Source organism: Lampetra planeri, chromosome 47 (assembly GCF_965212315.1).
Source record: "Lampetra planeri chromosome 47, kcLamPlan1.2.h2, whole genome shotgun sequence".
Taxonomy (NCBI): Eukaryota; Metazoa; Chordata; class Hyperoartia; order Petromyzontiformes; family Petromyzontidae; genus Lampetra; species Lampetra planeri.
The window spans coordinates 977,236-1,001,304 of NC_136153.1; the positions used below are offsets into that span (position 1 = coordinate 977,236).

General features: G+C 52.5%; 1 protein-coding gene across 1 annotated transcript; it reads right to left on the reverse strand.

Moving 5' to 3' along the window:
- Nucleotides 1-453: 453 nt before the first annotated feature.
- Nucleotides 454-23,783, reverse strand: LOC144733478 (uncharacterized). The gene is made up of 2 exons (XM_078615404.1): nt 21,872-23,783; nt 454-5,848 (listed from the first exon to the last, which is right to left on the reverse strand). The coding sequence occupies exon 1, from the start codon at nt 23,234-23,236 to the stop codon at nt 21,944-21,946; it is 1,293 nt and encodes a 430-aa protein (XP_078471530.1). The 5' UTR covers nt 23,237-23,783; the 3' UTR covers nt 454-5,848; nt 21,872-21,943.
- Nucleotides 23,784-24,069: the final 286 nt, after the last annotated feature.

Genomic DNA, 24,069 nt, shown 5'->3' on the forward strand with positions numbered 1-24,069 from the left:
ATACAGGTTTTAGAGTCGGGATCAAACCCACACACTCCTCAATTCTCGGCGAGGGAGTTAACATCTCGTCACCGAGGCGCCATACACACACAACAGCGGAACCTGATTTTATATCTGGTCCACCCTGCGGGATGAATGCACTTTGCCCCACAATGGGAGAGTTTTTATTTATTTCAAATCGTACATCAACCGAGCCCATCGTCATCATCATAATTATATCCCGTGGATCAATAAAATATGCACTACAGTACTTCTCAAGAATCAGTGGTTCTCCTATAAATAATCTGCCCCCCTCAGTCCACCCGCCCCTCCCGCCCACGCTTTGGGCTCCAAGCTGCTCAAGGGGTACCCGGATTGACGACAACAGTAGAGGGCATCACAAGTTTCAGCTCGCAATCCCCATGCTCAATTACGCTCTCTCGCGTCATCTTACTACGTCGAGATTTGTCTAAATTTGTCTTATTTCACTAAACCTCTATCTCCTGTTCCGTGGGTCTCCGTGCGAGTCCGTGGATCTCCGTGCGAGTCTGTTGTGGTTGTGGTTGTTGTTACCTGCCTCTAACTTCCCACTACTAGGCAAAGGTCTCCCCCATTTTATTCCTGGTAAGTCTGCGCCTCCGAATTCCAAGATGTTGTCTCACTGATGCTGCTTCCTCTCTTCCCTTCTCTTTCGTGGTATTCACTCTAATCGAGTTATTGTTGTCTCTTATCTCTTGTCAGCTGTTCTCTTGACCTGTGCTGCTGCCCACATACTCTCGATTGCATTTTTTCTGGAACAAAAACGTTACCGTGCACATTCAACTTTTTATTGAGACACCCAGGTCCACGGATTGCACCCAGCTGCTCAAACGTTGGTGGCTGTCACACTTCGAATAGCAGTAGCTAGTTCAGCAGCACGTACACTCGATATGCTCGTACTAGATACACCATCTGCTCATCTTAACTTTATGACGGCAGGGAGGCGCAGTTGTGGCGCTTCTTTGCTCACAGTGAGTAGCGCCTAGGTTCGATTCCTCATTCAGGCCAATTTATGTGTGGCGAATTATAACGTTCTCCTCCTATTCTGCATTGGTTTCCTCTGGGTGCTCTGGCTTCCTCCCATAGCTAAACACACACACATCGTGTAATGTATCCAGTATCGGCCAAGACACCCGAATGGTAAAAAATAACCCGCAAATTACTCAATTGTAAAAGGTTTCAGTTTGGTGTTTGAACATCTTAACACCTGTTTTGTTGCCAGAAAAAAGGGGAAAACCTATTCTCATACTCAATTGGGATCACACAGCAGCAGCATCACCCTCAGTACGTGGCAGGACCCTCCTGAAATATATTCATGGGACTCAGTAATGCTTTCTCTGGGTACACAGGTTGTCATATAAGGATGATAACTCATTCAGCACGCACAGTCAGCGAAGGAGCGTTGCGCCAAACGTGACCTCTTGCGATTACAGCGTTCGCTTCAACTGCTCTCGCTGCCGTTCACGGCGTCTCCAGTGATTTGTTTGGACCACGGATCACGAGGGGGGGGGGGACCAAGGGGGGCGGCTCTGTTCCTTCGAGGGTCGCAGTCAGCTTCGAACGTTGACTGCCAACCAGAGGTCGTAAACGGGTTTTGATTCCTTACCCGTACCCGGCCGCACCAGGGTCGCAAACGGGTACCCGTACCCTACCCGATACCCGGCTACCCGTACCCGGCCGGGTATCGGGTAGGGTACGGGTACCCGATTACGACCTCTGGGATGAAGCCATGTTGCAGGCGCGGGTGGGTTGATTCTAGGAACTTAAATTGTGAGAAGAGACAAGACGTTTGGAAATGAGTGACAAACGGTTACTCACCAGTGACTCACGGCCTACCCGTACCCGGCCGCACCAGGGTCGCAAATGGGTATCGGGTAGGGTACGGGTATCGGGTACCCGATTGTGACCTCTGCTGCCAACTGAAGTGCAGATGCTGGAATTTAAGAATAATAATACATTATCATGTGTAAAGCGCCCATTAAACAATGGTTCTCAAGGCGCCGTGCATGAAAAGGTTGAAAATAGTTTATCATCAACCAAGGGAAGAAAGAAGAATTGAGGAAGACGTTTGAAAATAACTGAAGAGAGATGAAGACATTTAAAAAAGATTCATTTTTTAGTCGAGAATTTACGCATGAAGACAGTGCGACGCGTACAAAAACAATAATGAAAGAGGTGACCTGACCATGAGATAAACAGCCACGTAGGGGCTCCGGTTTACTCCCGACACACAATGCCACCCGTGCTAGCCAAACAACCCAATGCAACAGCACCCTCCAGAAGTGGGTCGATCTCAGTGTGGCTCCCCCAGGTACATAAGTAACGATAAAAGGTGTAACTTCTCGAACACGATTACATGTTGGAACGTGACTTTATATAGTTTTGTTAATTTTGCACACAAATACAGAGATCACCTTCCAATGGTACGTAACAAAATCCCTCCTCTTACTATAATCTAAATAATATTAATAAAGATAATAACGTGCATTTGCAACTACTTCCAAGGCCGAAGCAAAACGCAGATCCGTGGCTCGGCACATTGGCTAAGTTTAACATTGAACGAAGCAACACAACGTTAGCTTCACTGTAGCGAAAAAGAAATGATAAATCTACTTCAAAGTTTCCGCATCGACGTTGAACGTGCAGTCTCGTGACAGTGGTGCTGTCGTCATGAGCGTCGTTAGCAGGATGAGACCTCCTCCTGGAACTCCCGCATCCTGCGAGGGCCTCGTGTCCAGCCAGGGCCTCACTTCCAGTCAGGGCCTCACGTCCAGTCACGATACAACAAAGTCACTCCGATAGGGTCGTCTCAATAGGGGCCATACCAATAGGGCCCGCCACATTAGGCGCCATCCAATTAGGGTCGCTCCAAAGGGGTCACCCGAATATCTCTCGCTCCAATAGAGGCCGCCCCAATATGCTCACTCCAATAGGGCTGCCCCAATAGAGTCGCCCCAATAGTGGTCGCCTTAGTAGGGGCCGCCTCAATAGGGTCACCCCAATAGGGGCCGCCCCAATAGCACGATAATCACGGTTAGCTACGTACGATGCGATAGAAGTTCAACATACATACATTCGAGTAGTCATCCAATAGTGGCCGCCAAAATAGGGGGCGCCCATATAGGGGCCCATCTCACCCAATACGAGAGAGTGCTTCTTAACGCTGTGTTTCCCTGGGTTTTTCAATGAAGGTCGAGTTTCTTTTAGAAGTAAATTATGTAACAAAGCTGAAATTAAAATATTTTCGTCCAATATTTGGTGCCCGGTCTGAGAACATGAACCCACTATACGTTACAGCCCGGTTTAATCACGGACGGCCGACACCGGAATCAAACCACGGTTGCGAGATGTTAACTACCTTGCTTAGTATACAGGAGGTCGTGGGTTCGATTTCGACCCTAACGCCTCTGTATATTTCGAGTTTGCATGTTTTCCAAATTTAGATTCAACGTCCATTTATAGTATTTTGCTGCTATAAATTTCGACGTGGTAGTCCACTTCGTTGAGCTTTGATTTTTGTGGCCAGGTCGCTTCTGAAATAGAGACACATAGCTCAGTGGGCCTGACCTGGAAAAATAAAAAAAAATGTTTAGTTTTAGTTTAGCACCCAGAGCATCAATGGCGCTGCTACTAAAGCTCCTCTATAATCCTATTGGTTTAATGGAATTTCCACAACTGGCTCTGGGCTAACTTAAAAAAACCTTTATTCCTTTTCCATCTGGCACATCCGCATTGAGGCATTGACGGGAGCCCCTAACTTCACGAGTTTTTTTCTCCCACCAGCGATTTGTGAGACTAAGGCAGAACCGGAACGTGAAATAGCTGGACTCGTAATGGCACTTCAATCTGGCTTGAGGCCAAGCAGGGCCAGGGTCATGGCCAGTGATGTTTGTGATGTCAGCGGCACGGGCTCGGGTTCTGCAGTGGGAAAAACTACCGGGCCAATCCTGAGCCACGCCGAGGTGGCTTGGCACGGCCCTAGTACGGCTCGGTTGTGCAGTAGAAAAGAGGAAGGTGAGCCCATTTGAGAACCACTCACCTCACCCAACTTAAACCCACATATATATAATTATTTAGTATTGTTTACGAATAATAGTGTTAACAAAAATAAACATACAACGAAATCACATTTACATGCTATTTACGAAAAATTTCCTTAAATTACATGATAAAAACGTAAGTTAGGAAAATGACTTTGCATGTCCGGGAATAGAAGACACGGTGTAGGTTGAGGCGCCCAACACAAGCATATTCTGTGAATGAAAATAACAAAAATATATCAATTTTAAAGTTGCGATCACGCGACCTTTATGAGTGCCGTCAGAGTGCGGGTTCGTATCGCCACTGCTTCATTATCTGCCGCGCGCTTCAAAGTCAAGCGACGCGCGGTGCATTGTGGGAGACAGTCAGGGCAACGCTTTGGCGAGTGTCTCGTTGTGCTTGCTTCAGTATTTGAGTGAGATCTCAAAACCCACCCCATGGTGGTCTCATCTCAGCTCACCTCTTCCAGTGCCTTGCCTGCTGCAGCCTCTCGTAGCAACCCACCACCGATCTGAAAGTAGCTTGGCCTGCCTCAGCCTGGTCCTCTCACCCACCTTGATGTCCTTCCTCATCATCATTGGCATCATCGCCATCGTTATCTTCATTGGCCACAGTCAATCCACTGCTGGATGAAAGCCTCCCCCGTGTCATTGCGGCCTCTCGCGATCCTGCGATATGACAACGGGTCCAGCATCCACGCACGTGCCCCTTTCGTGGCTCCATCTCCGTGGTAGACGTTCCACTCTTGATGCGTTCCATTCCAGCTGGCGTTCAATCTAGACTCGTTGGTGCCCCGCCGCGGCCGGGTAAGGCATTCCGAATGATTCCATGGCTATCAATTATGACCGTGGACATGTGTGCACGAGACGCTGTGTTGTTGACCATCAGCTTGTCTTCCCCTCTATCGCGTGTGGTAATTCTGCCATCTTGCGACTTTACATAGCAAAGGCACAGCCCCTGCGCTTACTTGGTTCATGCCACTGCTGGGTGAAGGGGTCCCCACTACAGGGATCCCCTCTCTAGAGGGCCCATCCAGGGGAAGGGCCCTCTGGAAGCGGTGTGGAAGCACCCACACTTTACCCCCACCACGCGCGAGACCAGTCGTTCGACTGTGTGATGGAACTCATTGACACTGCTTGGGTGGACAGAGGCAGGGAGGAGTGGAGCGAGTGAACAAACTTGCACCGTCGTTTCAACCGCTGACCATCGCACCATGGTAGCTGACCAACCGTACGTGCCTATTCACGCCCGGTCACCCCACCAGGGATGTGAGCATTCCAGCAAATACAGTCCGCACATCGTTGCTCACTGTCCCACGCTATTTTTACGGGTGGTAAGGGCGGCAGCTAAACAGTCTACGGATGAGCAGATGACAACATAACAGTACTGCACATACAACACAGAAGTTTTGACAAACGAAGATAATCCTTTGACAAACTGCGTTCCCCCGTAGGACAGAGTTAGTTGTCCTGAGGCTGGAAGAACCCGATGTGCTAGGGAGTGGCTCAGCTCTCCGCAGTAGGTGTCCAGCCAAAAGCTGGAGTCATCAAGGGCGGAAGGATGACGGAGGCTTCTCTCAGTGCGCGCTAGGAAGGATGAAAGCGTCAGTGCTAAGCGCTCCGTCGGTCAATGTCGGAATTGAGTGAAGAATTGTGTTGGCGTCTTGATGCTTTTTTTTGCCGTCGAATGTGTCTTTCGCACTTGAGAGATATTATCACAGGTTCAACACGACCGTTGTCTTTGCCGCGGCAGTTGTCTTCATGTTTCATCCGATGATTTAAATAAGAATCTGTCAAAAAACAACAGCATCATTACTGTTATTTCATTTTTACACGAGCGTTGACATTTTAATGGGAGAAAGAAATACAAATCAGAGACATCATCATCACTCGCCATGGTAAATCCATTTATGTGTAGCGTGTGTACTTACTGAGGCGCACACACTATATGTGTGGAGGCAACGTGTTTAATAAACAACTCACTGATTACTGGGTTCTATTGTTAAGTGTGGCTTAACTGTCCTAGACTGTTCACTATGTGTGTGTGAGTTAGCTAACACCGGGTCGGTAGCACACTTGCTACGGGCCCACGTTTCCCTGACTAAACCTACACGACGACGGAGAGCGGCAGCGAAGAGCGAAGACATCTTCAGTGGATCCCCAAACGAGCCCTGAGTCCCCCGGCGACCCCCCTTTATCCCCTGGCCGCCGCCTCGCGCCGCCGTCGGCCACGCCCCCTCCTGTATCCCGACTGGAGCTCCCCGCTCCCGGTCACGTGACCGCCAGTCCTCCAATGGAGGCTCCCGGCGCTCTGCGTGGCTGGTGCAACAGCGTAGAGGCCATTTTGTGTGTCTACATATGGATGAAAGCCTCACTAACCACAAACCCTTCGATGTAATGAAAAACAATTACAAAGAAATCCCGTATTGCCTTGAACAGACTCTCGGGGCAAGTGCTGTTAGCGAGTAGGATCTATGGAGGCCGGAACGGCGCACGAGGGTATTCATTTAAGGCTGAGTCGACCGAGGGGAGTCCCAAGACTGGTTCGAATATTCCCCACTGTTATTGGTCGTGAGCGGGAATCGAATTCAGATCGCCAGGTTAGTAGTGCAGTACACAAACCGCTGTGCCACCGCTCCTCACAATGTAATAATCCACCTAGCACTTGCAACGGAAGCTGATTTTATCGCTCCATCCCCTAGGCAGCTTCCCTCTCTGACGCATTCCATTCCTTGGCTGCTGATCTATTATTATCCTTAGCCACTTAAGTGACGTCTCTGTCCCGTCACATGTTCAGAATGATCCCAAGCCATCACTCTTTTTAGGATGCTCCGAATTGTTGTATTAATTTGCGAACCGGAAAGAGGTCCCTTCTGCAAAGACAAAGATCCCCCATATAGCCTTAACAGACTGTTGGGGAAAGTGCTGTTAGCGAGTAGCACCCACAAGGTGCCACGGTGGCGAGATGTTATCTCCCTTGCCTGGTATGGAGGAGGTCGTGAATTCGATCTCGACCCTAACGCCTGTTGTATATCTGGAGTTTACGTGTTTTCCCCGTGGTTGCGTGGATTTTTCTCCAGGTTCACCGTTTTTCCCTCCACATTCATAATCAACATGCTTTTAGCTTATTTGGCTGCTTGAAATTTCCACTTGATAAGCCACTTCGTTGTGCTATCATTTGTGGTCAAGTTGCTTGTCAAAAAGAGCTATACAACTTAGTGGGCTTTACCTGGTAACATAAAAATAGTTTAAATATTGACTTAAAGCTTTCGTGACTGCAGGAATTCATATTCTTTGGGTCTTTCGGTATAGTCACGTAGATAGGTTCAAAGAAAATAACAAAATGACGACCGCTTGTGTTGTGATCGAAACGTCGTAGTTTTTTGTTATTTTCTTTGAACCTATGTGACTTGACCTGATGACCCAAAGAATAAAAATAGTTTAGTTTAATAAATAGGTTCATAATACACACAAAAAGACAGAGATCCCCTGTATAGCGAACACCTATGAAGACCGGCACGGCACACGAGAGGGTGTGTGGGCAACACCACCCCCGGCCGCCTTTGTCTCCTCAGTGGCAATGTTTACACGTGGCATCAGGTACTTCTTTGAGGATGAGTCGACCTAGGGGAGGCCCAGGACCGGTTCAGATAATCGACATCGGTGTTGGCCGCAAGCGGGAATCAAACTCCGGTCGCCGGGTTCGTAGCGCAGCGCACTAACCGCTACCACTACCGGTCCCCAGGCTCCCTAATACACGCACTCACACACAGACACACAGAGACACCCCCGGCTGATGCGGCTGACGATGAAATGGGTACTGATTAACAAACATGACAGGGTCAGTGAGGCACATGCTATTACCAGGCCAAGGGAATTACTACCCTGCACTCGACTGAAGTTGGCCTTCATGACGCATTGTGGCTGTGAACACGACCGGTGGCTGTAAACGGGGAGGGTGGGCATGCACGTTGTGTGCGCGTCTGTATGTGGGATGTGGGAGGACGTTGTGACTGTGTTCATGACCCCACTCCGTGTGCAGAGGTCGACTCGAGTGTAATGAATCAGGGTCGGTTGTGTAAGAAGTATTTTTAATGGTCTACGTGGAGAGGCGGGTGTAGAAAGCGGGAATGTTGCGTCCGTCCAGTGTTCTGTCTGCTTACTCAAATGAGCCTTGAGGAAGCATCAGTGGTTCACTCTTCTAATACAGCCCTGCAGAGCGGGGGGGGGATTCTCTCCATAGGACAAGACACTGCTCACTTGCCCACAAAGTGGTACCTACATTTACCAACGCATGGCGATGCGTGATGAGACAGGGAGTGGTGTCTGTGTTGCCATGCGACTTGAAGGCACCACGGTGGCGAGATGTTAACTAGCTTGCCTGTATATTTGGAGTTTCCATGTCTCTCTCTCTGTGGTTGCAGCATTGGTTTAGCGGGTCCACAATTTATTTCATGTTTCTGCACTGTTCGCTGTTGTAACGTATGAATACATATTCTGATTCCGATAAACGTGACCAACAACGGCGAATGATTGCTGCGATCAGAGAAGCGAGTGGGAGGATGAAGAAAAAAACTATTCACTGGCCACGTGAAATAAATTGGTGCGACAGGAGTTGTCCATGCTTAGCTGCCTGTGTGTCCGTGTCTGATCCGGCCCATGGACGAAATCGTGGCCACTCCGCCTGTTACTTTGACATCTGTGAAAAAGAGCCGTATAGCTCATCGGATTTCTCCAGTATAAATACATATTCTGATTTTGGTCCCACCTAGCTGGTTTTCTACCGCTGCAGAAAGCTCCACGTGCCCCCCCACCCCCTGTAAAATACCACACACTTTCCATCGCTCCTTTGTATTACAAAGTATCAGTCATGTTACACAAGGCAGAACAGGTTTAGGCAGAAAGTTGCTTGTATAATATATATATTTATTTGATATGTTTTCCCCCAGAGCTAGAGGTGGGCAAAAAAATTACAATAAGAGGCATTTATAGAATTGGATAAAAAAGAAACAAATATTTCGAGAGCCGCAATGGACTGTGGTGAATACGAGATGGTGGTCCCTTAATAAATAACGTGTCACGAAGCAAAGCAAGTCCCTTAAAGAGCCGCATGCGGCTCCGAAGCCGCAGGTTTGCCGATCCTTACCCGAGACGAGTATGTTGTGTAACTGAGACGTGTGTGTCTGCGTGTGTGTCTGCTTGTGTCCCTGAATGTGCGGAGCGGAAGTGAAGTGGTTAGCGCGCTGTGGCCCGAACCCGTTGAACCGAGTTCCATTCCTGCTAATGGCCAACACCATTGGCGATCTGGATTTGAAGCTTTCGTGACTGCAGGAATCTATACTCTTTGGTTCTTTCGGTAAAGTCACGTGGGTAGAAAATTAATAGATCACGACGTTTCAATCACAACACAAGCGACCGTCTTCAGGTGAGAGAGCGAAAGCTACTGAAACAAGGTCTTATATAGGCCTGAGATGGGTGCAGCCCCCGGGTAAGAGGGCTGGGCTAGAGATGGTTTGCCTGAGGCTGTGGAAGTGGCTATTGTATAGTGAGAGATTAGCATGTCAATGCACGAACTTAATATTCCACAGCATCGGTGACTTGCCTAGTATGTCACAGCATTGGTGACTGAGTGAGAAGGACATCCAGCCCGTCAATACAAAGACATCCAACCTAAAAATGCAACTCACAGAGTCAGCTAAAATCGCAGGAAGGATGGAAACATCACAGCAGGTTAAGACTTTACCTGGTTAATCACGTCCTTCCAATGATTGCTCAATTTATACCCATCTTCTCGGTTGAAGTGGTGTCTGTGTTTATATATCTGGATGGCTTCATGAACAAATCTCTGATGATAGACAGTGGGTTTGCAGAGTACCTTCGTCTTGGAAAAATATATTTCGTGTGTGCCCACAGCATTAAAACAATCACCCACAACGGCAGAGGTATTGGTCCGACTGTGCTTCAGATCTGCATTGTGTTCGCGAACACGGTCCGAGATATGTCGTTTCGTTTCCCCAAACTCAGTTGTGGCTGCAGCAGCAGTTACATAAGACCTACATAAGACCTCGTTTTAGTAGCTTTCTCTCTCTCACTTGAAGACGGTCGCTTGTGTTGCGATCGAAACGTCGTGATCTAATAATTTTCTATCTACATGACTTTACCGAAATAACCAGTGGCGATTATTTGAACCGGTCATGGGCCTCACCATGGTCGACTCAGCTTCCAATGAGTGTCTGTTGCAGTGTGTAAACATCGCCACTTGGGAGACAAAGGGCGTGGTATTAGCCACCCACCCCCTCGTGTGCTGTGCCGGCCTTCATATATGCTCGCTAACAGGACTTGCCCCAACAGTCTGTTAAATCTATACGGGGGTTCTTTGTCTTTGATGTGTGTCTGTGTCCCTATGTTTTGTGTGTACGTGTTTTTGTGAGTGGCTTGTGTGTGTGCGTGTGTTTATTTGACTTCACTGTGTGCATCTTTGGTGTGATGTGTGTCTGTGTGTTAGGGGGGAGCGGAAGTGTAGCGGTTAGTGTGCTTCGCGATGAACCCCACGACGCGAGTTCGATTCCCAGTCACGGACAACACCAGTGACGAATATCTTAACCGGTCCTGCCCCACCCCCCATCTAGGTAAACTCAACCTTATATGAGGACGTGGTGTGTAAACATCGCCACTAGGGAGACAAAGGTGGTCGAGATTGGTGCTGGCCACCCACCCCCTCGTGTAACGTTCCGGCCTTCATTGGTGCTCGCTAACAGCACTCTCCCCGATAGTCTGTTGAGGCTGTACGGGGGATCTTTCTTTGTCTTTTTTGCAGTGATTTTTTGTTGCTTCTGCCAGTCATCTCAGTTAGTCAACCCATGGCAGCACTTGGGTCTGTCCCAATGTCGTGCTCGGGGAGCCCTCAGAGAGTCTCAACATGCGCCCTTTGGCTGGCAGCAGAAGATTGTGGATTTGTGTTTTGTTGTTGTTCAATCTTTGCAAATTCCGTTTGAAGGAGTGTTCTCTGGGTCAGGAGGAAACCGGAGGGCTCACAGACCAGTTTGAGATGTCACCCACCCGGCTCTCGCTAATAACACGTGGGGGTAGGAGGTGGGGGGGGGGCTGTTTATACAGCGCAGGAATGGACAGCGTCACGCGGGGTTGTGGTGCAAGAGACGCGCACTGTCCCTCGGGGTGCGAAGTGCAGAGAAGCATAGAATCTCTCGTTTTACTCAGCCCCACCCCTCCCCCCGCGTGATTAAAGGGTGCCAAAAGGGAAAAAACAACATTCCTATGACCTGCGCCCTCATTACCGGCACGTCCTATTTTCCGCAGTAGCTGCATACTCCTTTCATCTGTCAGGTTGAGCGTGGCTATTAACAATGGTCCTTCTGCATCTTGTGTCATGCATGTGTAATGCGAGCGTAAATGGGGTTGTTGCTGGGCTCTGGTCCAATCACACTGCCCGGGGTATTGGGGGGCGGAGCCTGGTCTGCGGGGCGTGTAGGAGGGGCCACCGTTCACCTCGGATCCAATGGGAGGCGAGGTGAATGGGGGCGGAGCCAGCGGGGTAGTATGGGAAGGCCGGATCTGATGATCTGGAAGGGGAGGAGTCAGGGTCACGTGGGGGGAATGTAGATAAGTGGGAGCCCGGAAGAGATCGGGGCAGTCGGGGAAGTTAAGAGTCTGAGCCACGTTGGGTGGTGAGAGAGAGATCCGCGCCATCAGTCACGAGGCCGAAGGACCTCAGTACACCGTCGGCCAGCGGTGTGCGGAGTGCGGGAATAGAGGAGCTAACGGAGGAGCGTGCGTGGCACGCGAGAGAGAGAGAGTGTGCATGGCACGCGAGAGAGAGAGAGCGTGCGTGGCACGCGAGAGAGAGCGTGCGTGGCACGCGAGAGGGAGCGTGCGCGGGGCGCGCGCGAGACGACACTGGTCCGGGAGGAGGCCAGTGGGGTGCGGAGAAGAACCTGAATAAAAGACAAACGGAGACCAGCAGTGCCTGACGGAGTCTTTTATTCCACTGGTGTCAGAAGTGGAACGAGATGTCAAAACATCTCAAGAAAAAGAATATACCTGCACCATCTTCAGAAGACGAAGAGGACCTTCTTCCGGCGGTGGCGGTCCCGACCATGGAAGACGTGGGCGAAGTGGTGGCGAGCGACATGACAGGAGTACAAGATGTCGTCGGGGCGGCCGGGCCGTCTGCGTCGACGGGCGCCGAGGACGGCTGGTGACACGTGGCAGTCCAGCTTGATTCACTGTGGGCCGTTCTGCTGGATTTAGTCACCCTGGTCGCGCCAGCGACGATGCCGGATCGGCTACGCGGTGGGTCTTCAAGCGGGGAGCCTTCAGGTGGGGCCGAGCCGTCTGCCATTGGGGCCTCTGCGAGGCTTCCCGCCCTCTCCGACACGTGGCAGGACGCCGCCATCTTGGGTGTGGTCACGGACGAACGGCGGGAAGCCGCCATCTTGTCGCCACCGCGGCAGGAAGCCGCCATCTTGTCGATGTCACGGCAGGAAGACGCCATCTTGTCGCCGCCGCATGGGACGCCTGCATTGGAAGACAGCAGCTCGGGGACTCACAGCCATCGCCTGACGACGATTAAAGAATTCTCAGTTGGAGGAGATTGGAGTACATTTGCGTGGCGTTTTGAGTCGGCCGTCCGATCTGCCAAGTGGACGGATGCGGAGGACTTGGAAGTTCTGCCGATGCTCCTGGATGACAAGTCTTTGAAATTCTTACGCTCCATCAAGGCCGCGAAGAAGGCGACGCTGAAAGGGGCGTTCGACGAAATGGCGGAAGCGTACGAGCCTCCGGACGACGCACACCGCAGATTCGTCAAGAGGCAACGGGCACCAGAGGAATCGCCTGTGGCTTTCCGGGGCGCTGTGCTGGAGCTGGCCATGGCCGCGTATCCAGAAACAGAGCCTGACTTGTTGGAGCCCTTGATACTGGGTAAGATGTTGGAGCTGTCCAAAGACTTGGGCATTCCGATGCCGGTGTGCGGCCATGAGCAGCTGACCTCCCAGATGCCAGCCAAGTGCCTCGACGCGCAGTTCAACTTGCGCCGTTGGGCACAGGTGACCGCCTGGACGGGGAGCCCGACCGTGGAGGGAGGCGCCGCCGGGTGGACTCCGTCAAAGGCTGTCTTTGTGCCGGACGAAAGGGGGCCTGGCGATCTCACTGCGGCGGCGGCCCAGTGGGTTCCTCGAGGGGGAGCAGAGTCGCGCTCCCGGCCACTGCTGAGGGATCGTCGAGACGGGAGGGGAGCCGGGCGGCGGGCCGACTCGTCGTGTTACTGCTGCGGGCGTCTTGGACACTTTGCGCGGGACTGTCGGAGTCGCCCTCGCCTGCCTCTTCAGCCAGAGTCAACCGTGTCAGGCAAGTCGGTACGCATCAGACACCTGGCAAGGCCTGTCATCTCATGCATCACCATCGGTATGCGTTCCAGGGGCCTGTTCTAACGGGGGGACTCTAAGGGGTCCGTGTCGCTCGCTGACACAGTGGCGAAAATTGGCACGGAGGGTGGTCGCAGTTGCTACTGGGTCGGCGACCGTGCCGGGTTCGAAACAGGGGGTCGACGTGCTGATTTTGGTAGATTCGGGCGCGTCCGCAACTATCATCTCGGACGTGATATTCCATCTCCTGTCCATTTCGCCGTCGCGGGTTTGACCGGTTTACGATTCATGTGTTGCGGCGAACGGAGGGAGTATGGGCATCGTTGGTCAGGTGGAGGCACGTATTTCGGTTGGGGGTGTGTCGGCTTCGGGGATGGTGTTAATCTCCAGGTCCCTCGCTGTGCCGTGTTTATTGGGGACCGATTTCCTGGCAAAGATGCCCATTCAGATAAGGGTTGATCAGAATTGTCAGAGTTACCGGCGGGCCAGAAGATTTTCTTTTTGCCGTCGCCGTGGGGCCAGTCCGCTCCGGACCGCCAGGTGCAGGCGCTATTCGATGTTTCGGTCGACATTCCACCTGGCTTGCAGATGCTTATCCCACTGCGTTATCGGAAGCCCGTGCCTGGGGACGAGGGGGCGGCAGGGGTGTTGTTGTCGCCGTCCAACGCGGTTATGGATGGCCTGGCGCTGGTCACGGCACGGATGATTATTCAGCCGGGTCAGCCTCCGTTTTTGCAAGTGTTGAATGGAGGCGCGGACAATGTCGTCGTGCCGGCCGGAACGGTTTTGGCACATGCTATGACCGCCTTCTCGGCCCATGATGATCCGGCCCACCGGGTCCTCGTAGGGGGGGTTTTGGCCTCGACGGCGCAGGACGATCGATGGATCGCCGGGTTGTGTCAAGAAAATGTGTCCTTGACTACGAACCAGCGGTCTGCGCTTCGCGCGCTGTTGGAGAAATATTCTGATGTCTTTAGTAAAGACAATTTCGATCTGGGACACACCTCGTTACTCTCCCACCATATTGATACCGGGGATGCTGCCCCATTCGGATGAATCCACATCGGTTGAGCCCGGCAGAGAGGGATCATGTACGCGGCGCGGTGGATGATATGCTAGCCGCTAACATTATCTCTCCATCCAACAGCCCGTGGGGCGCTCCGGTCGTCCTGGTAAAGAAAAAGGATGATAATTTACGGTTTTGTGTCGATTTTCGGAGGTTAAACAAGGTATCGGTTGCGGTCGCTTACCCCCTGCCGCGTATGGATGATTCTCTCGATGTCTTGTCTGGGGCGAAATTTTTTTCCACTCTTGACCTCTCTTTGGGGTTCTGGCAGCTCCCCCTGGACGAGTCCTCGAGGGAAAAGATGGCTTTCCGTACGCCGCAGGGCCTGTTTCAGTTTAATTGTCTTCCCATGGGGTTGAACGCCACCCCTGCTACGTTCCAGAGGTTGATGGAACTCTTGTTGACTGGTTTGCAGTGGGACACGTGCTTGATATATTTGGATGATGTTATTGTGTTCAGCCGTACGTTTGAGGAGCATCTTCAGAGATTGGATGCTGTTTTTGCTAGGGCGCTTTCTGCCAATTTGAAATTTAAGCCCAAGAAGTGTCACCTTTTGCAACGATCCGTGTGCTATTTGGGCCACATAGTCAGCTCTGACGGTGTGGCCAAGGACCCGGAGAAAACGGCGTGCGTCCGGGACTGGCCGATTCCGGCCACGGTGGGTGACGTGCTTCGTTTTGTCGGGTTCGCTTCCTATTATCGCAGGTTAGTTCCAAATTTTGCCATGATCGCTAGGCCGTTGCACCTCCATATGGCAAAGAACCGGAGGTTCAGCTGGGGGCCGGCGGAGGAGGCGGCGTTTCATGGCCTACGCGATCGCTTGGCGTCAGCGCCGACGCTGGACTACCCTGATTTCACTCTGTCTTTTATTCTGGATACCGACGCTAGTGACACGGGGATTGGGGCCGTCCTATCGCAGTTTAAGGGTGGCGTCGAGCGCGTGGTGGCTTACGGGAGCCGCGCTTTATCTCCGGCGGAGACCCGCTATTGCGTTACCCGCCGGGGACTGTTGGCTATAGTGCATTTTGTCCGTCAATACTGCCCGTATTTGTATGGCCGCAAATTTATTGTGCGCACGGACCACGCGGCTCTGCAATATTCCCTGAAAGTTGACCAACCGTCTGGCCAATTGGCGCGATGGTTGGAAACTTTGCAGGAATTTTCGTTTGAGATTCAATATCGTAAGGGGTCACGTCACGCAAACGCGGACGCGCTCTCCCGATTGCCGCAGGGATCCGCCTGCACCTGTGCCTCTGGCACGAATAGGTGCACGCGGGTTCCACAGCCCCCGCATCCTGTCGTGTCCGCTGTGGAGATGCCCGGGGCTTCCACGTGTCCGGAACCGGCCGACGGGGTTTTAAATTTGCCGCGTTCCATGTGGATTCGAGAGCAATTGCTCGATGATTCGCTGGGGGCCTTACGGAGTCGGGCTGCGAAGGAGAAGGGATATCCATCGTCTGGTGGGACGCTGGGAGTGGCTCTCCATGACGGCTTGTTGATGTGAAGGGAAGGCTTGCACGATCGCTGGCGTCTTGTTGTGCCGTCGTCGTTGCGATATGAGTTGATTCGGATTCTGCACGCTGAGAAGTTGTTATATCTCGGGGTGCAGAAAACCTTGTTGACGTTACAGCGGGATTATTTTTGGCACGGCATGACGACTGACATCGTCGGGCATATTCGGGCATGCTCCGACTGTGCCCGGCAGAAGCCGCCTAAGCAACCATATGTTCCCCCAGTGAAGTCGATACAAATGTCGCGGGTTAACGAGTTGGTGGCGTTGGATATTCTGGGGGCCTTTCCCCCGTCCGCTCGGGGGAACAAATTTTTATTGGTCGGGGTTGAATATCTTTCCCACTGGCCGATGGCCTGGCCTTTGCCCGACCAGTCGGCGGTGTCTATCATGGAGGCATTTCTGTTCGGATATGTGATGGACAAGGGGGCGCCGGAAAGGTTGCTTACAGACCAAGGGTGAAATTTTTCTTCCAACCTATTGCGGGATGTGTGCGACGCACTGGGGACTAAGAAAGTTCGGACGTCTCCCTATTATCCACAAACTGATGGGATGGTTGAATGGTTGAACCAGACCCTGTCGGCCATGCTCTGTCAGATGATTAGCAAGAAGCAGGCCGATTGGGATTTGTATATCCCTGGGGTGCTCTCCGCTTACCAGATGGCACCACATGCGTTAACGGGGTACTCACCCTTGTTTTTGATGTGCTGCCGGTGGAAGTGCAACTTGGCACGCCGGTGAGGGGTCCTGTTAAGCCCCTCCCCGAGTATATTCGTGATGCCTCTCGGCGCGTGGCGGAAGCGCGGGAGGCGGCCCGATTGGCTATGGCAATGACCCAGGTCCGGAATGAACGTTGCGCCCGGCGCTCTCATCGTGGGTCCCCTGGCGAGTGGGGGACATGGCCTGGCTCCACTGCCCACAGGTACCGGTGGGGACCTCCCCTAAGATGCACAAACCCTGGCAGGGGCCGGTTGTGCTTATTGAGGTCCCTAGCCCGCAGTCCACGCGCGTTTGGGTCGAATCGCGGCGTTGGTACGTTCACACGTCCCGATTGAAACCCTACTTGGCCCCGCGAGTGGATGCGTCATCTCCTAACGTTGCCTTGCCGGTGTCTGTCGCGTTCGACGTGCCACTGACTTTGCCTGTTCAACCATGCCTCCTGCAGACAGGCCGGCTGTGATCCTGCCGGACACAGGGATTCCTGCACCGGGTGGGCCTACCACGGCGACAGGGACGCTTGGCCCCGCTGCTCCTCCAACTCCGCCGCGGTTGCAGTTGCAGTTGCAGGGGGCCCCGACTACGGACCTCTCTGGGGAACGGGGTGCTGGGACGGATAGGCCTCCATCAGCGGCGGATGGTTCCGGTTCCGCCGCTCCTAAAACCCTGGTCGGGACTGCGACCTTTGAGGGCGCCGCCTCTCGTGAAGGACGGGCCGGCGACCCGCACTCATTCCAAATCCCTTCCCTCTCGTTAATTGTGTTGTTGTTATACTTTCCGTTGTGTCTGGTGATTCCTGATTGTGATGCTGTCGCTCGCATTATTTTGTCCTATTGCAGCCGGGACGGCTGGCTTTTTCATCAGGGGGGGGGGGGGGTCATGTAATGCGAGCGTAAATGGGGTTGTTGCTGGGCTCTGGTCCAATCACACGGCCCGGGGTATTGGGGGGCGGAGCCTGGTCTGTGAGGCGTGTGGGAGGGGCCACCGTTCACCTCGGCTCCAATGGGAGGCGAGGTGAATGGGGGCGGAGCCAGCGGGGTAGTATGGGAAGGCCGGATCTAACGATCCGGAAGGGGAGGAGTCAGGGTCACGTGGGGGGAATGTAGATAAGTGGGAGCCCAGAAGAGATCGGGGCAGTCGGGGAAGTTAAGAGTCTGAGCCACATTGAGTGGTGAGAGAGAGATCCGCGCCATCGGCCACGAGGCCGAAGGACCTCAGCACGCCGTCGGCCAGCGGTGTGCGGAGTGCGGGAATAGAGGAGCTAACGGAGGTGCGTGCGTGGCACGCGAGAGAGAGAGCGTGCGTGGCACGCGACAGAGAGCGTGCGTGGCACGCGATAGAGAGCGTGCGTGGCACGCGAGAGGGAGCGTGCACGGGGCGAGCGCGAGACGACACTGGTCCGGGAGGAGACCAGTGGGGTGCGGAGAAGAACCTGAATAAAAGACAAACGGAGACCAGCAGTGCCTGACGGAGTCTTTTATTACATATGTGCTATGAAGAATGTACATGAGTGATGTGTGCTACGAAGCAGGGCCATTGCCCTAAACGTCACCGAGGTTTTTATCGATATGTATTTTAAGGACACCCACGCAGTGTTGTTGATGAACGGTGCTTGGGCTTTTTATTCGCACGCCACGCGATGGCTCGGCGGTGTCCGCGGGTGTATCGGGCGCCGCGAAGTGATAGATTCCCGTGGACGAACGCGGACGAGCGAAAAGAAATGTATTCAGCAGCGAGGAGATGGCGAGACCCGGTGACAGCAGAGGACGAGCGAGTGGCACAGTACCTAGCTGTGCGCATATGAGTGGCACGCTGCTGATCCTTAAGGCCTGTTGAATTATTTTAAAAACAAACATGTCACGAAAGAAATATATATTTTTTACGGTATATTCAAAATATTTAGTAAGGGATAGTGTGAAGTAAGAGGAGAGGTGTGTACAGAAATGGAGCAGAGTGATGCTGGGCCAACGCTTTCCAGCAGCACGTGTTTAAGCAGAGAAGATTGTCGAATTGGTCTTTGACCTTCAGGGGGTTTGTTTCTCGCTGATGGGGCCCCACGGTGTTTGCGGAGTGCTCGAGCCAATAACGCGAGGAAAGCCAGCAGGAGCAGCAGCAGCATTTGTTTTAACGGGCCCGCTGAACACAGTTGGGCAATATTCATTTGTTCGTATATTTATTTCAATCCAAATTTACGGCTGATAATTTCAGTTTCAAAGCCCGCGCTGTCATCATCAAAGGGACCAGCAATATAGTTGCTCTCAATCTCAACAAATTCGTATTTTCTTTAAGTTGCATGTGTTATTTCTTTCATATATAATGAGTGTCTGCTGCTGCTGTGCCTTGTACAACGATCACTTTATAAATATAATGTTTTGTTATTAATAATGTTTTGTTATTCTTCAACAATACCACTGTGTGTGGCCTCAAAATAAACACAATCGGTAGGGCTTTGGGCAACGGCCTTTTTTCACATTACTTTTTCAAATAATCAGAATATTTATTGACACTGGAGGAATCCGACGAGATATAAAGCTCTTTTTAAATCCTTTATATTAAGTTCACTTGCTTGCTTGCTTGCGCGCTTACGACCGTGCAAATCTTTCAATCGTTTTTTAACCCACTTCCCGTGATCCAATCGAGCTGACATTTTGCACACAGACTCGTTGTGCGTGACAATTTCTTTTCGTGATTTTTTTTTTACACTTTTTAGGTAATTTTTTTTTTATATTTAATTACCAATTGCTTAATGGTGGCAGGCAATCATCTGACCCATAGGTGGCAGCCATCTCAAGCCAGAGGACGAGAGGACTCTAGCCGCCCGTTTCAAAGACCAATGTGGACTGGGTTGTGGCCCATTGAACACGCATATAAAGGATTTATAGTGAAAAACTTTGTTTTTACGGGTTAAATTATTTTACATATGTTCAGGAGGGGCAGGTGTAGAACGTTCCAACAACCAATAATACAAAAACAAGTCAGGAGTGAAAATGATCGGAAAGGTAAACATATCACTTTAAAATATATACAGATAAAACTAAGCATTTTTTCAAATCTTACAGTACTACGTAAGGCCCACTGAGCCACGAGATTCTTTTTCAGAAGCGACCTGATCACAAATGATAGCTCAACGAAGTGGCTTATCATCACGGGAAAATCCACAGCAGTAAAATAATATATACAATTTAGACGCGTTTTTCTAAATGTGGAGGGAAAAACCAGAAGACCCAGAGGAAAATAAATCCACGCGACCACCGAAGAACCATTGCCTGAAACGTTGCTTATGAAATATATTTTAATTTAAGGCCACACATACAGTGCTGTTGACGAGTGTGTTGTAGTTTTATTAATTGTACTCTACTTGTGCACCACTGCCAACGTAGCAGCAGCAACGTCATCATCACCAAACGTTCAGTTTTATTTTCCACAACTTCTCAAATTTGGTGCAAGTTAGTGCAAGTGAATTGTAAATTTGAAAAAGTTATTGAATGAATGACATTGAACAAAAAAAAGGGAACCTAGGCATTACTTTGAGCTGAGTAGAGACCAATGATAAATGACAAATGCGATGCAATAATATCCTTAAATTACGTGTGATTTCGTGGGCTTCTATATTTGAGTACAACCTGTCCGAGAATTTCGTTCGCTTCAAACACAGACGCCGCTGGGAAACATCAATCCATGGGGCTGACGGGAAAATTACACATTTTAAAATGTATTTTATGTGGCCATAAAGAAGTTGTGGGAATGTATTGTCCACGATGTCATAAGGACACGTGATGAGTTTAGATGGCAGGAGAAACGTGTTCACGTTTGTTACAAACTGCAGCGCTATAACATTATTAACCCCTCGGCCATGGGCAGTCACCAACCGGTACCTCGCGCTCGTCCTCGGCAAAGGGCGCAGCCCTGAATTTGCTCGCTGGCGCCACTGCAGACAAGAAAGAGGGGGCTTCCGTTGTCGGACGGGGATATGGAGAAGCACACTTAAGAGGGGAATTTTTGGCCTACTCTTCCACACTGGTCGGGCGTCGTGGAAGAGGAGGGAGTACCCACACTTCACCCCACCATTCACGGCCTGCGCCGATCGACTAACCGTGGTGCACTAACATGAACTGCTGGGTGGAGTGATGTAAGACACTTGGACCCATTGTTTCAACTGCCGCGACTGGAGATCGAATCGGCAGCATCTGCAATGGTCCCTCGTCCCCCCACGCTTACCCATTCAATGTAAACGGAATGAATTTCAGTGGCAGTTCCTAACTGAGTTGGTAACTGGAGCTGGGAGGAGTTCGCATCCAGCTCCATTTCCAAATTTGCTCACATGACGGAGCTTAAACAGACTGATAGTGGGTTTCGGCAAGATGCAACTCTCCTCTCATGAAATTCTGGGGGTGGGGTGGAAAGCAAACCACACAGACCAGCTCCTGAGATTCCCTGCAGCACCACGCATTGCTATTCCTCAAGATTTGTCAATGCCAAAACCGGAAGTGGTGGCCTGTGCAGAATATTGGGAGAGAAAAAAAATCCACAGAGGTTGGACGGGAGACGACGAAGAAGAAGTCCAACTCGGTGCACGCGTTCGATGTCGTTGGTGTCCAGGGATCGGTATCCAAAATAATAAAAATAATAATAAGGAGACATTCGTGTCGAAGTCAATAATGAACTCGATAATTCAAGAGCCGCGATGCAATGTGAATCCGAGACGGTGATGGTCCTTAATAAATAACATCACGAAGCAGTCACTTACAGAGCCGCATGCGGCTTCGGAGCCGCAGGTTGCCGACTCCTGGTCTGGCGATTCCAGTCCGACCGTGTCTGTCCAGGGCTCGCCGAGCTGCATTGGCTTCCGATTGCCGAACGAAGACGTGACAAGGTCGCGCTCATTACCCACAAAGTGCTTTTCACAATTCATGAACACCTCGCTGATCTCGTCAAGGGGCGTAAAACCAACAGCAAGCGGACTGCGGTCATCCTCGCAGCAGCAGCGGCTTTTGGCTCGCCGTCAAACAAAGACGGTCAACGAATTGTGTGGTTTCAGATGCGCTACTGCGGCCCTTTGCTCTTCTTTCCCATATTAGGAAGCCGCTGGGAGTTAAGACTGCAGCTGCAGCATCTCCACCACGAACGGAACGCGTACCTTCTGGGATCATCATCGCTAGCAGCAGCGGCGCGGCGGCAGCGGCGTCGCCTCGGCACGTCCCGCCCGTCCTCAGCACTCGTCCCCCTGGGCCACCAGGTGCCCCAGCCTCAGCGCCTCGTCACCGCTGTCCTCCTGCGACACCTGGAAGGTCGGCGAACTCAGGGCACCCGAGCGCTTGGAGGAGACCCTGCGGACGCTGCTCCTCACCAGCTCCCTGGCCTCGTCCTCAGGACAGCTCATGTCCTCGCACACCTCTCGGCTGATCTCCGCCAGGCCGGCGCTCACCTCGTGCAAGCCCAGCTCGCTCAGCTCGCTCACCTCCTGCGAGAAGCGAAAGTGGCGCGCCATGATGTCCATCACGTTGCTGGGCGAGTAGGTCTGCAGGAGGTCCACTTGGTGTTTCTTCAGCAGCTGCGAGACCTTCCGATCCAACTCGGCTTCCAGGTCTCGCGACTGCAGCCTGCTCCGCTTGTTGTTGTTATTCTGCTGCTGCTGGCTGTTGTTGTTGTTGGGGTGTCGGTGGTTGTGGTGATGGTGGTGGTTGTCGCGACTCCTCGCGCTGTCGTCTCTCTGGAGGATGTCAGCCAAGTTGGCCGCCGTCTGCAGGCAGTTGTCCCCCACGCCCGCAGCGAACTCGGCCGCGCGCGGTTCCCACGGGGCGCCGTGCGGGTGGCCGGGGTCCCTCGGCGGCGGCGGCGAGTGTGCCGCGATGGTCACGTCGTCGTACTCCACCTGCACGGACGACAGCCTGGCGTGAGACCTCGACCCCGGCCGCATCGGCCGAGGGTCGTCCCCCGCCTCCGCCGCGTCGTCGTCGGCCTCGCGGGCGGCACCCAGGGGCCGCCTTTCGTCGCTCACCGACGTTTCGCTGTCGGAGCCCTCCTGCAGGAGCTGGACGTCCCCTGCCTCCACCCCACCGTTGCCGTACGGATTGAGCGTCGTCGTCTGCCCCTTGGAAGGCGCCGTCCCTCCGTCGAAGGCTTCCTTGTGCAGCTGCTCGTGGGCCAACACCGCCTCTGCGTCAAAGCTCCACGTGGCACCGTGCATCTCCTTCAAGGTGGCCTGCTGCTGTTGCTGCTGCTGCTTCGCTGCTGCAGTAGAAGCAGCAGCGGCGCTCTCTCCTTTGGCGTCACTGGAGGCAGCGAGGGCGAACGGCTGAGCGTCTCTCTCTGCCGAGCCGCCCGACTGCTCGGCGTCGTCCGGCTCGGAGCCCGCACAGCAGCCGCAGCACAGGGCGCGCTTCAGGGCCGCCCAAACGCAACAGCTGCGGGGAGACTGGCGAGCCGGCTTCAACTCGTCATGGTATTTGCTCTCCACTGAACTCCTGGGCACGGTCTTCACGGCTCCCTGCGAGGCCTCCATGCTTCTGACACGGCGGGTTGGACTTTAGCACATTTCTAGCCCGCTCTATTGCGGCGACGGCATCGATCATTCACTCGTTCATTCTGCTGTGGTTTAAATGCCGAGCGATGCATCCATGGCGCGGCTGCTGCTGTCTGCTGCTGTTGACGGCGACCGCCGCTCAAGGTGAATGTCCGTCCGACGGCTCCGCTGTGTTCCGAGAAATCCGCAGGCGCGTGAAGATAAAGACCGTGCACTTCCTCGTGGTCGCTGTGATGCAAACGACCCGCGGTGTTGACGATGCAGCAGTAGCAGCGAGCCGCACTTAATGACATAGACAACACAGCAGCTGCAGCAGCAGCATGAGGAAAAAACCCACGAAACTGTCAGCAACTTTCACTTCCCTTTTGGTAACTTTACTGACGTTGTCCACTTCGCACGATTAATTCAGCAAATTCCTCAACGCGCTCCGCACAACGACCTCCAGTGATTACACTCGCTGTGCGTGTAAGGCTCTCTCACTCACAGTATGTGTTCTCCTGCAGCCCATGCTGGCTACATGGGGGGCGGGGGATGGCGAAGAGAGAGGGGGATGCGCGGTTTTATGTCTTTGTGGGCATGCGTGACCCTGTCGACTGCTCCCGCGTGTAAACACCGCCACTGGGGAGACAAAACCGGCCTGGTTCCTCGCCACGTCGCAACTCCTCTTGTGACCCGTTGCCCGCCTCAATGGGCGAGATGCTCTCACAGATACCGCGCAATCAATGTGGCGCCACGGTGGCTCGGATATGTTAACTACCTCGCCTTGTATACAGGAGGTCGTGGGTTCGATCCCTACCCTGACGCTTGTACAT

Coding starts and splice junctions, on each gene's coding strand:
- LOC144733478 (XM_078615404.1), bottom strand. CDS start 23,236: ATGGAGGCCTCGCAGGGAGCCGTGAAGACCGTGCCCAGGAGTTCAGTG.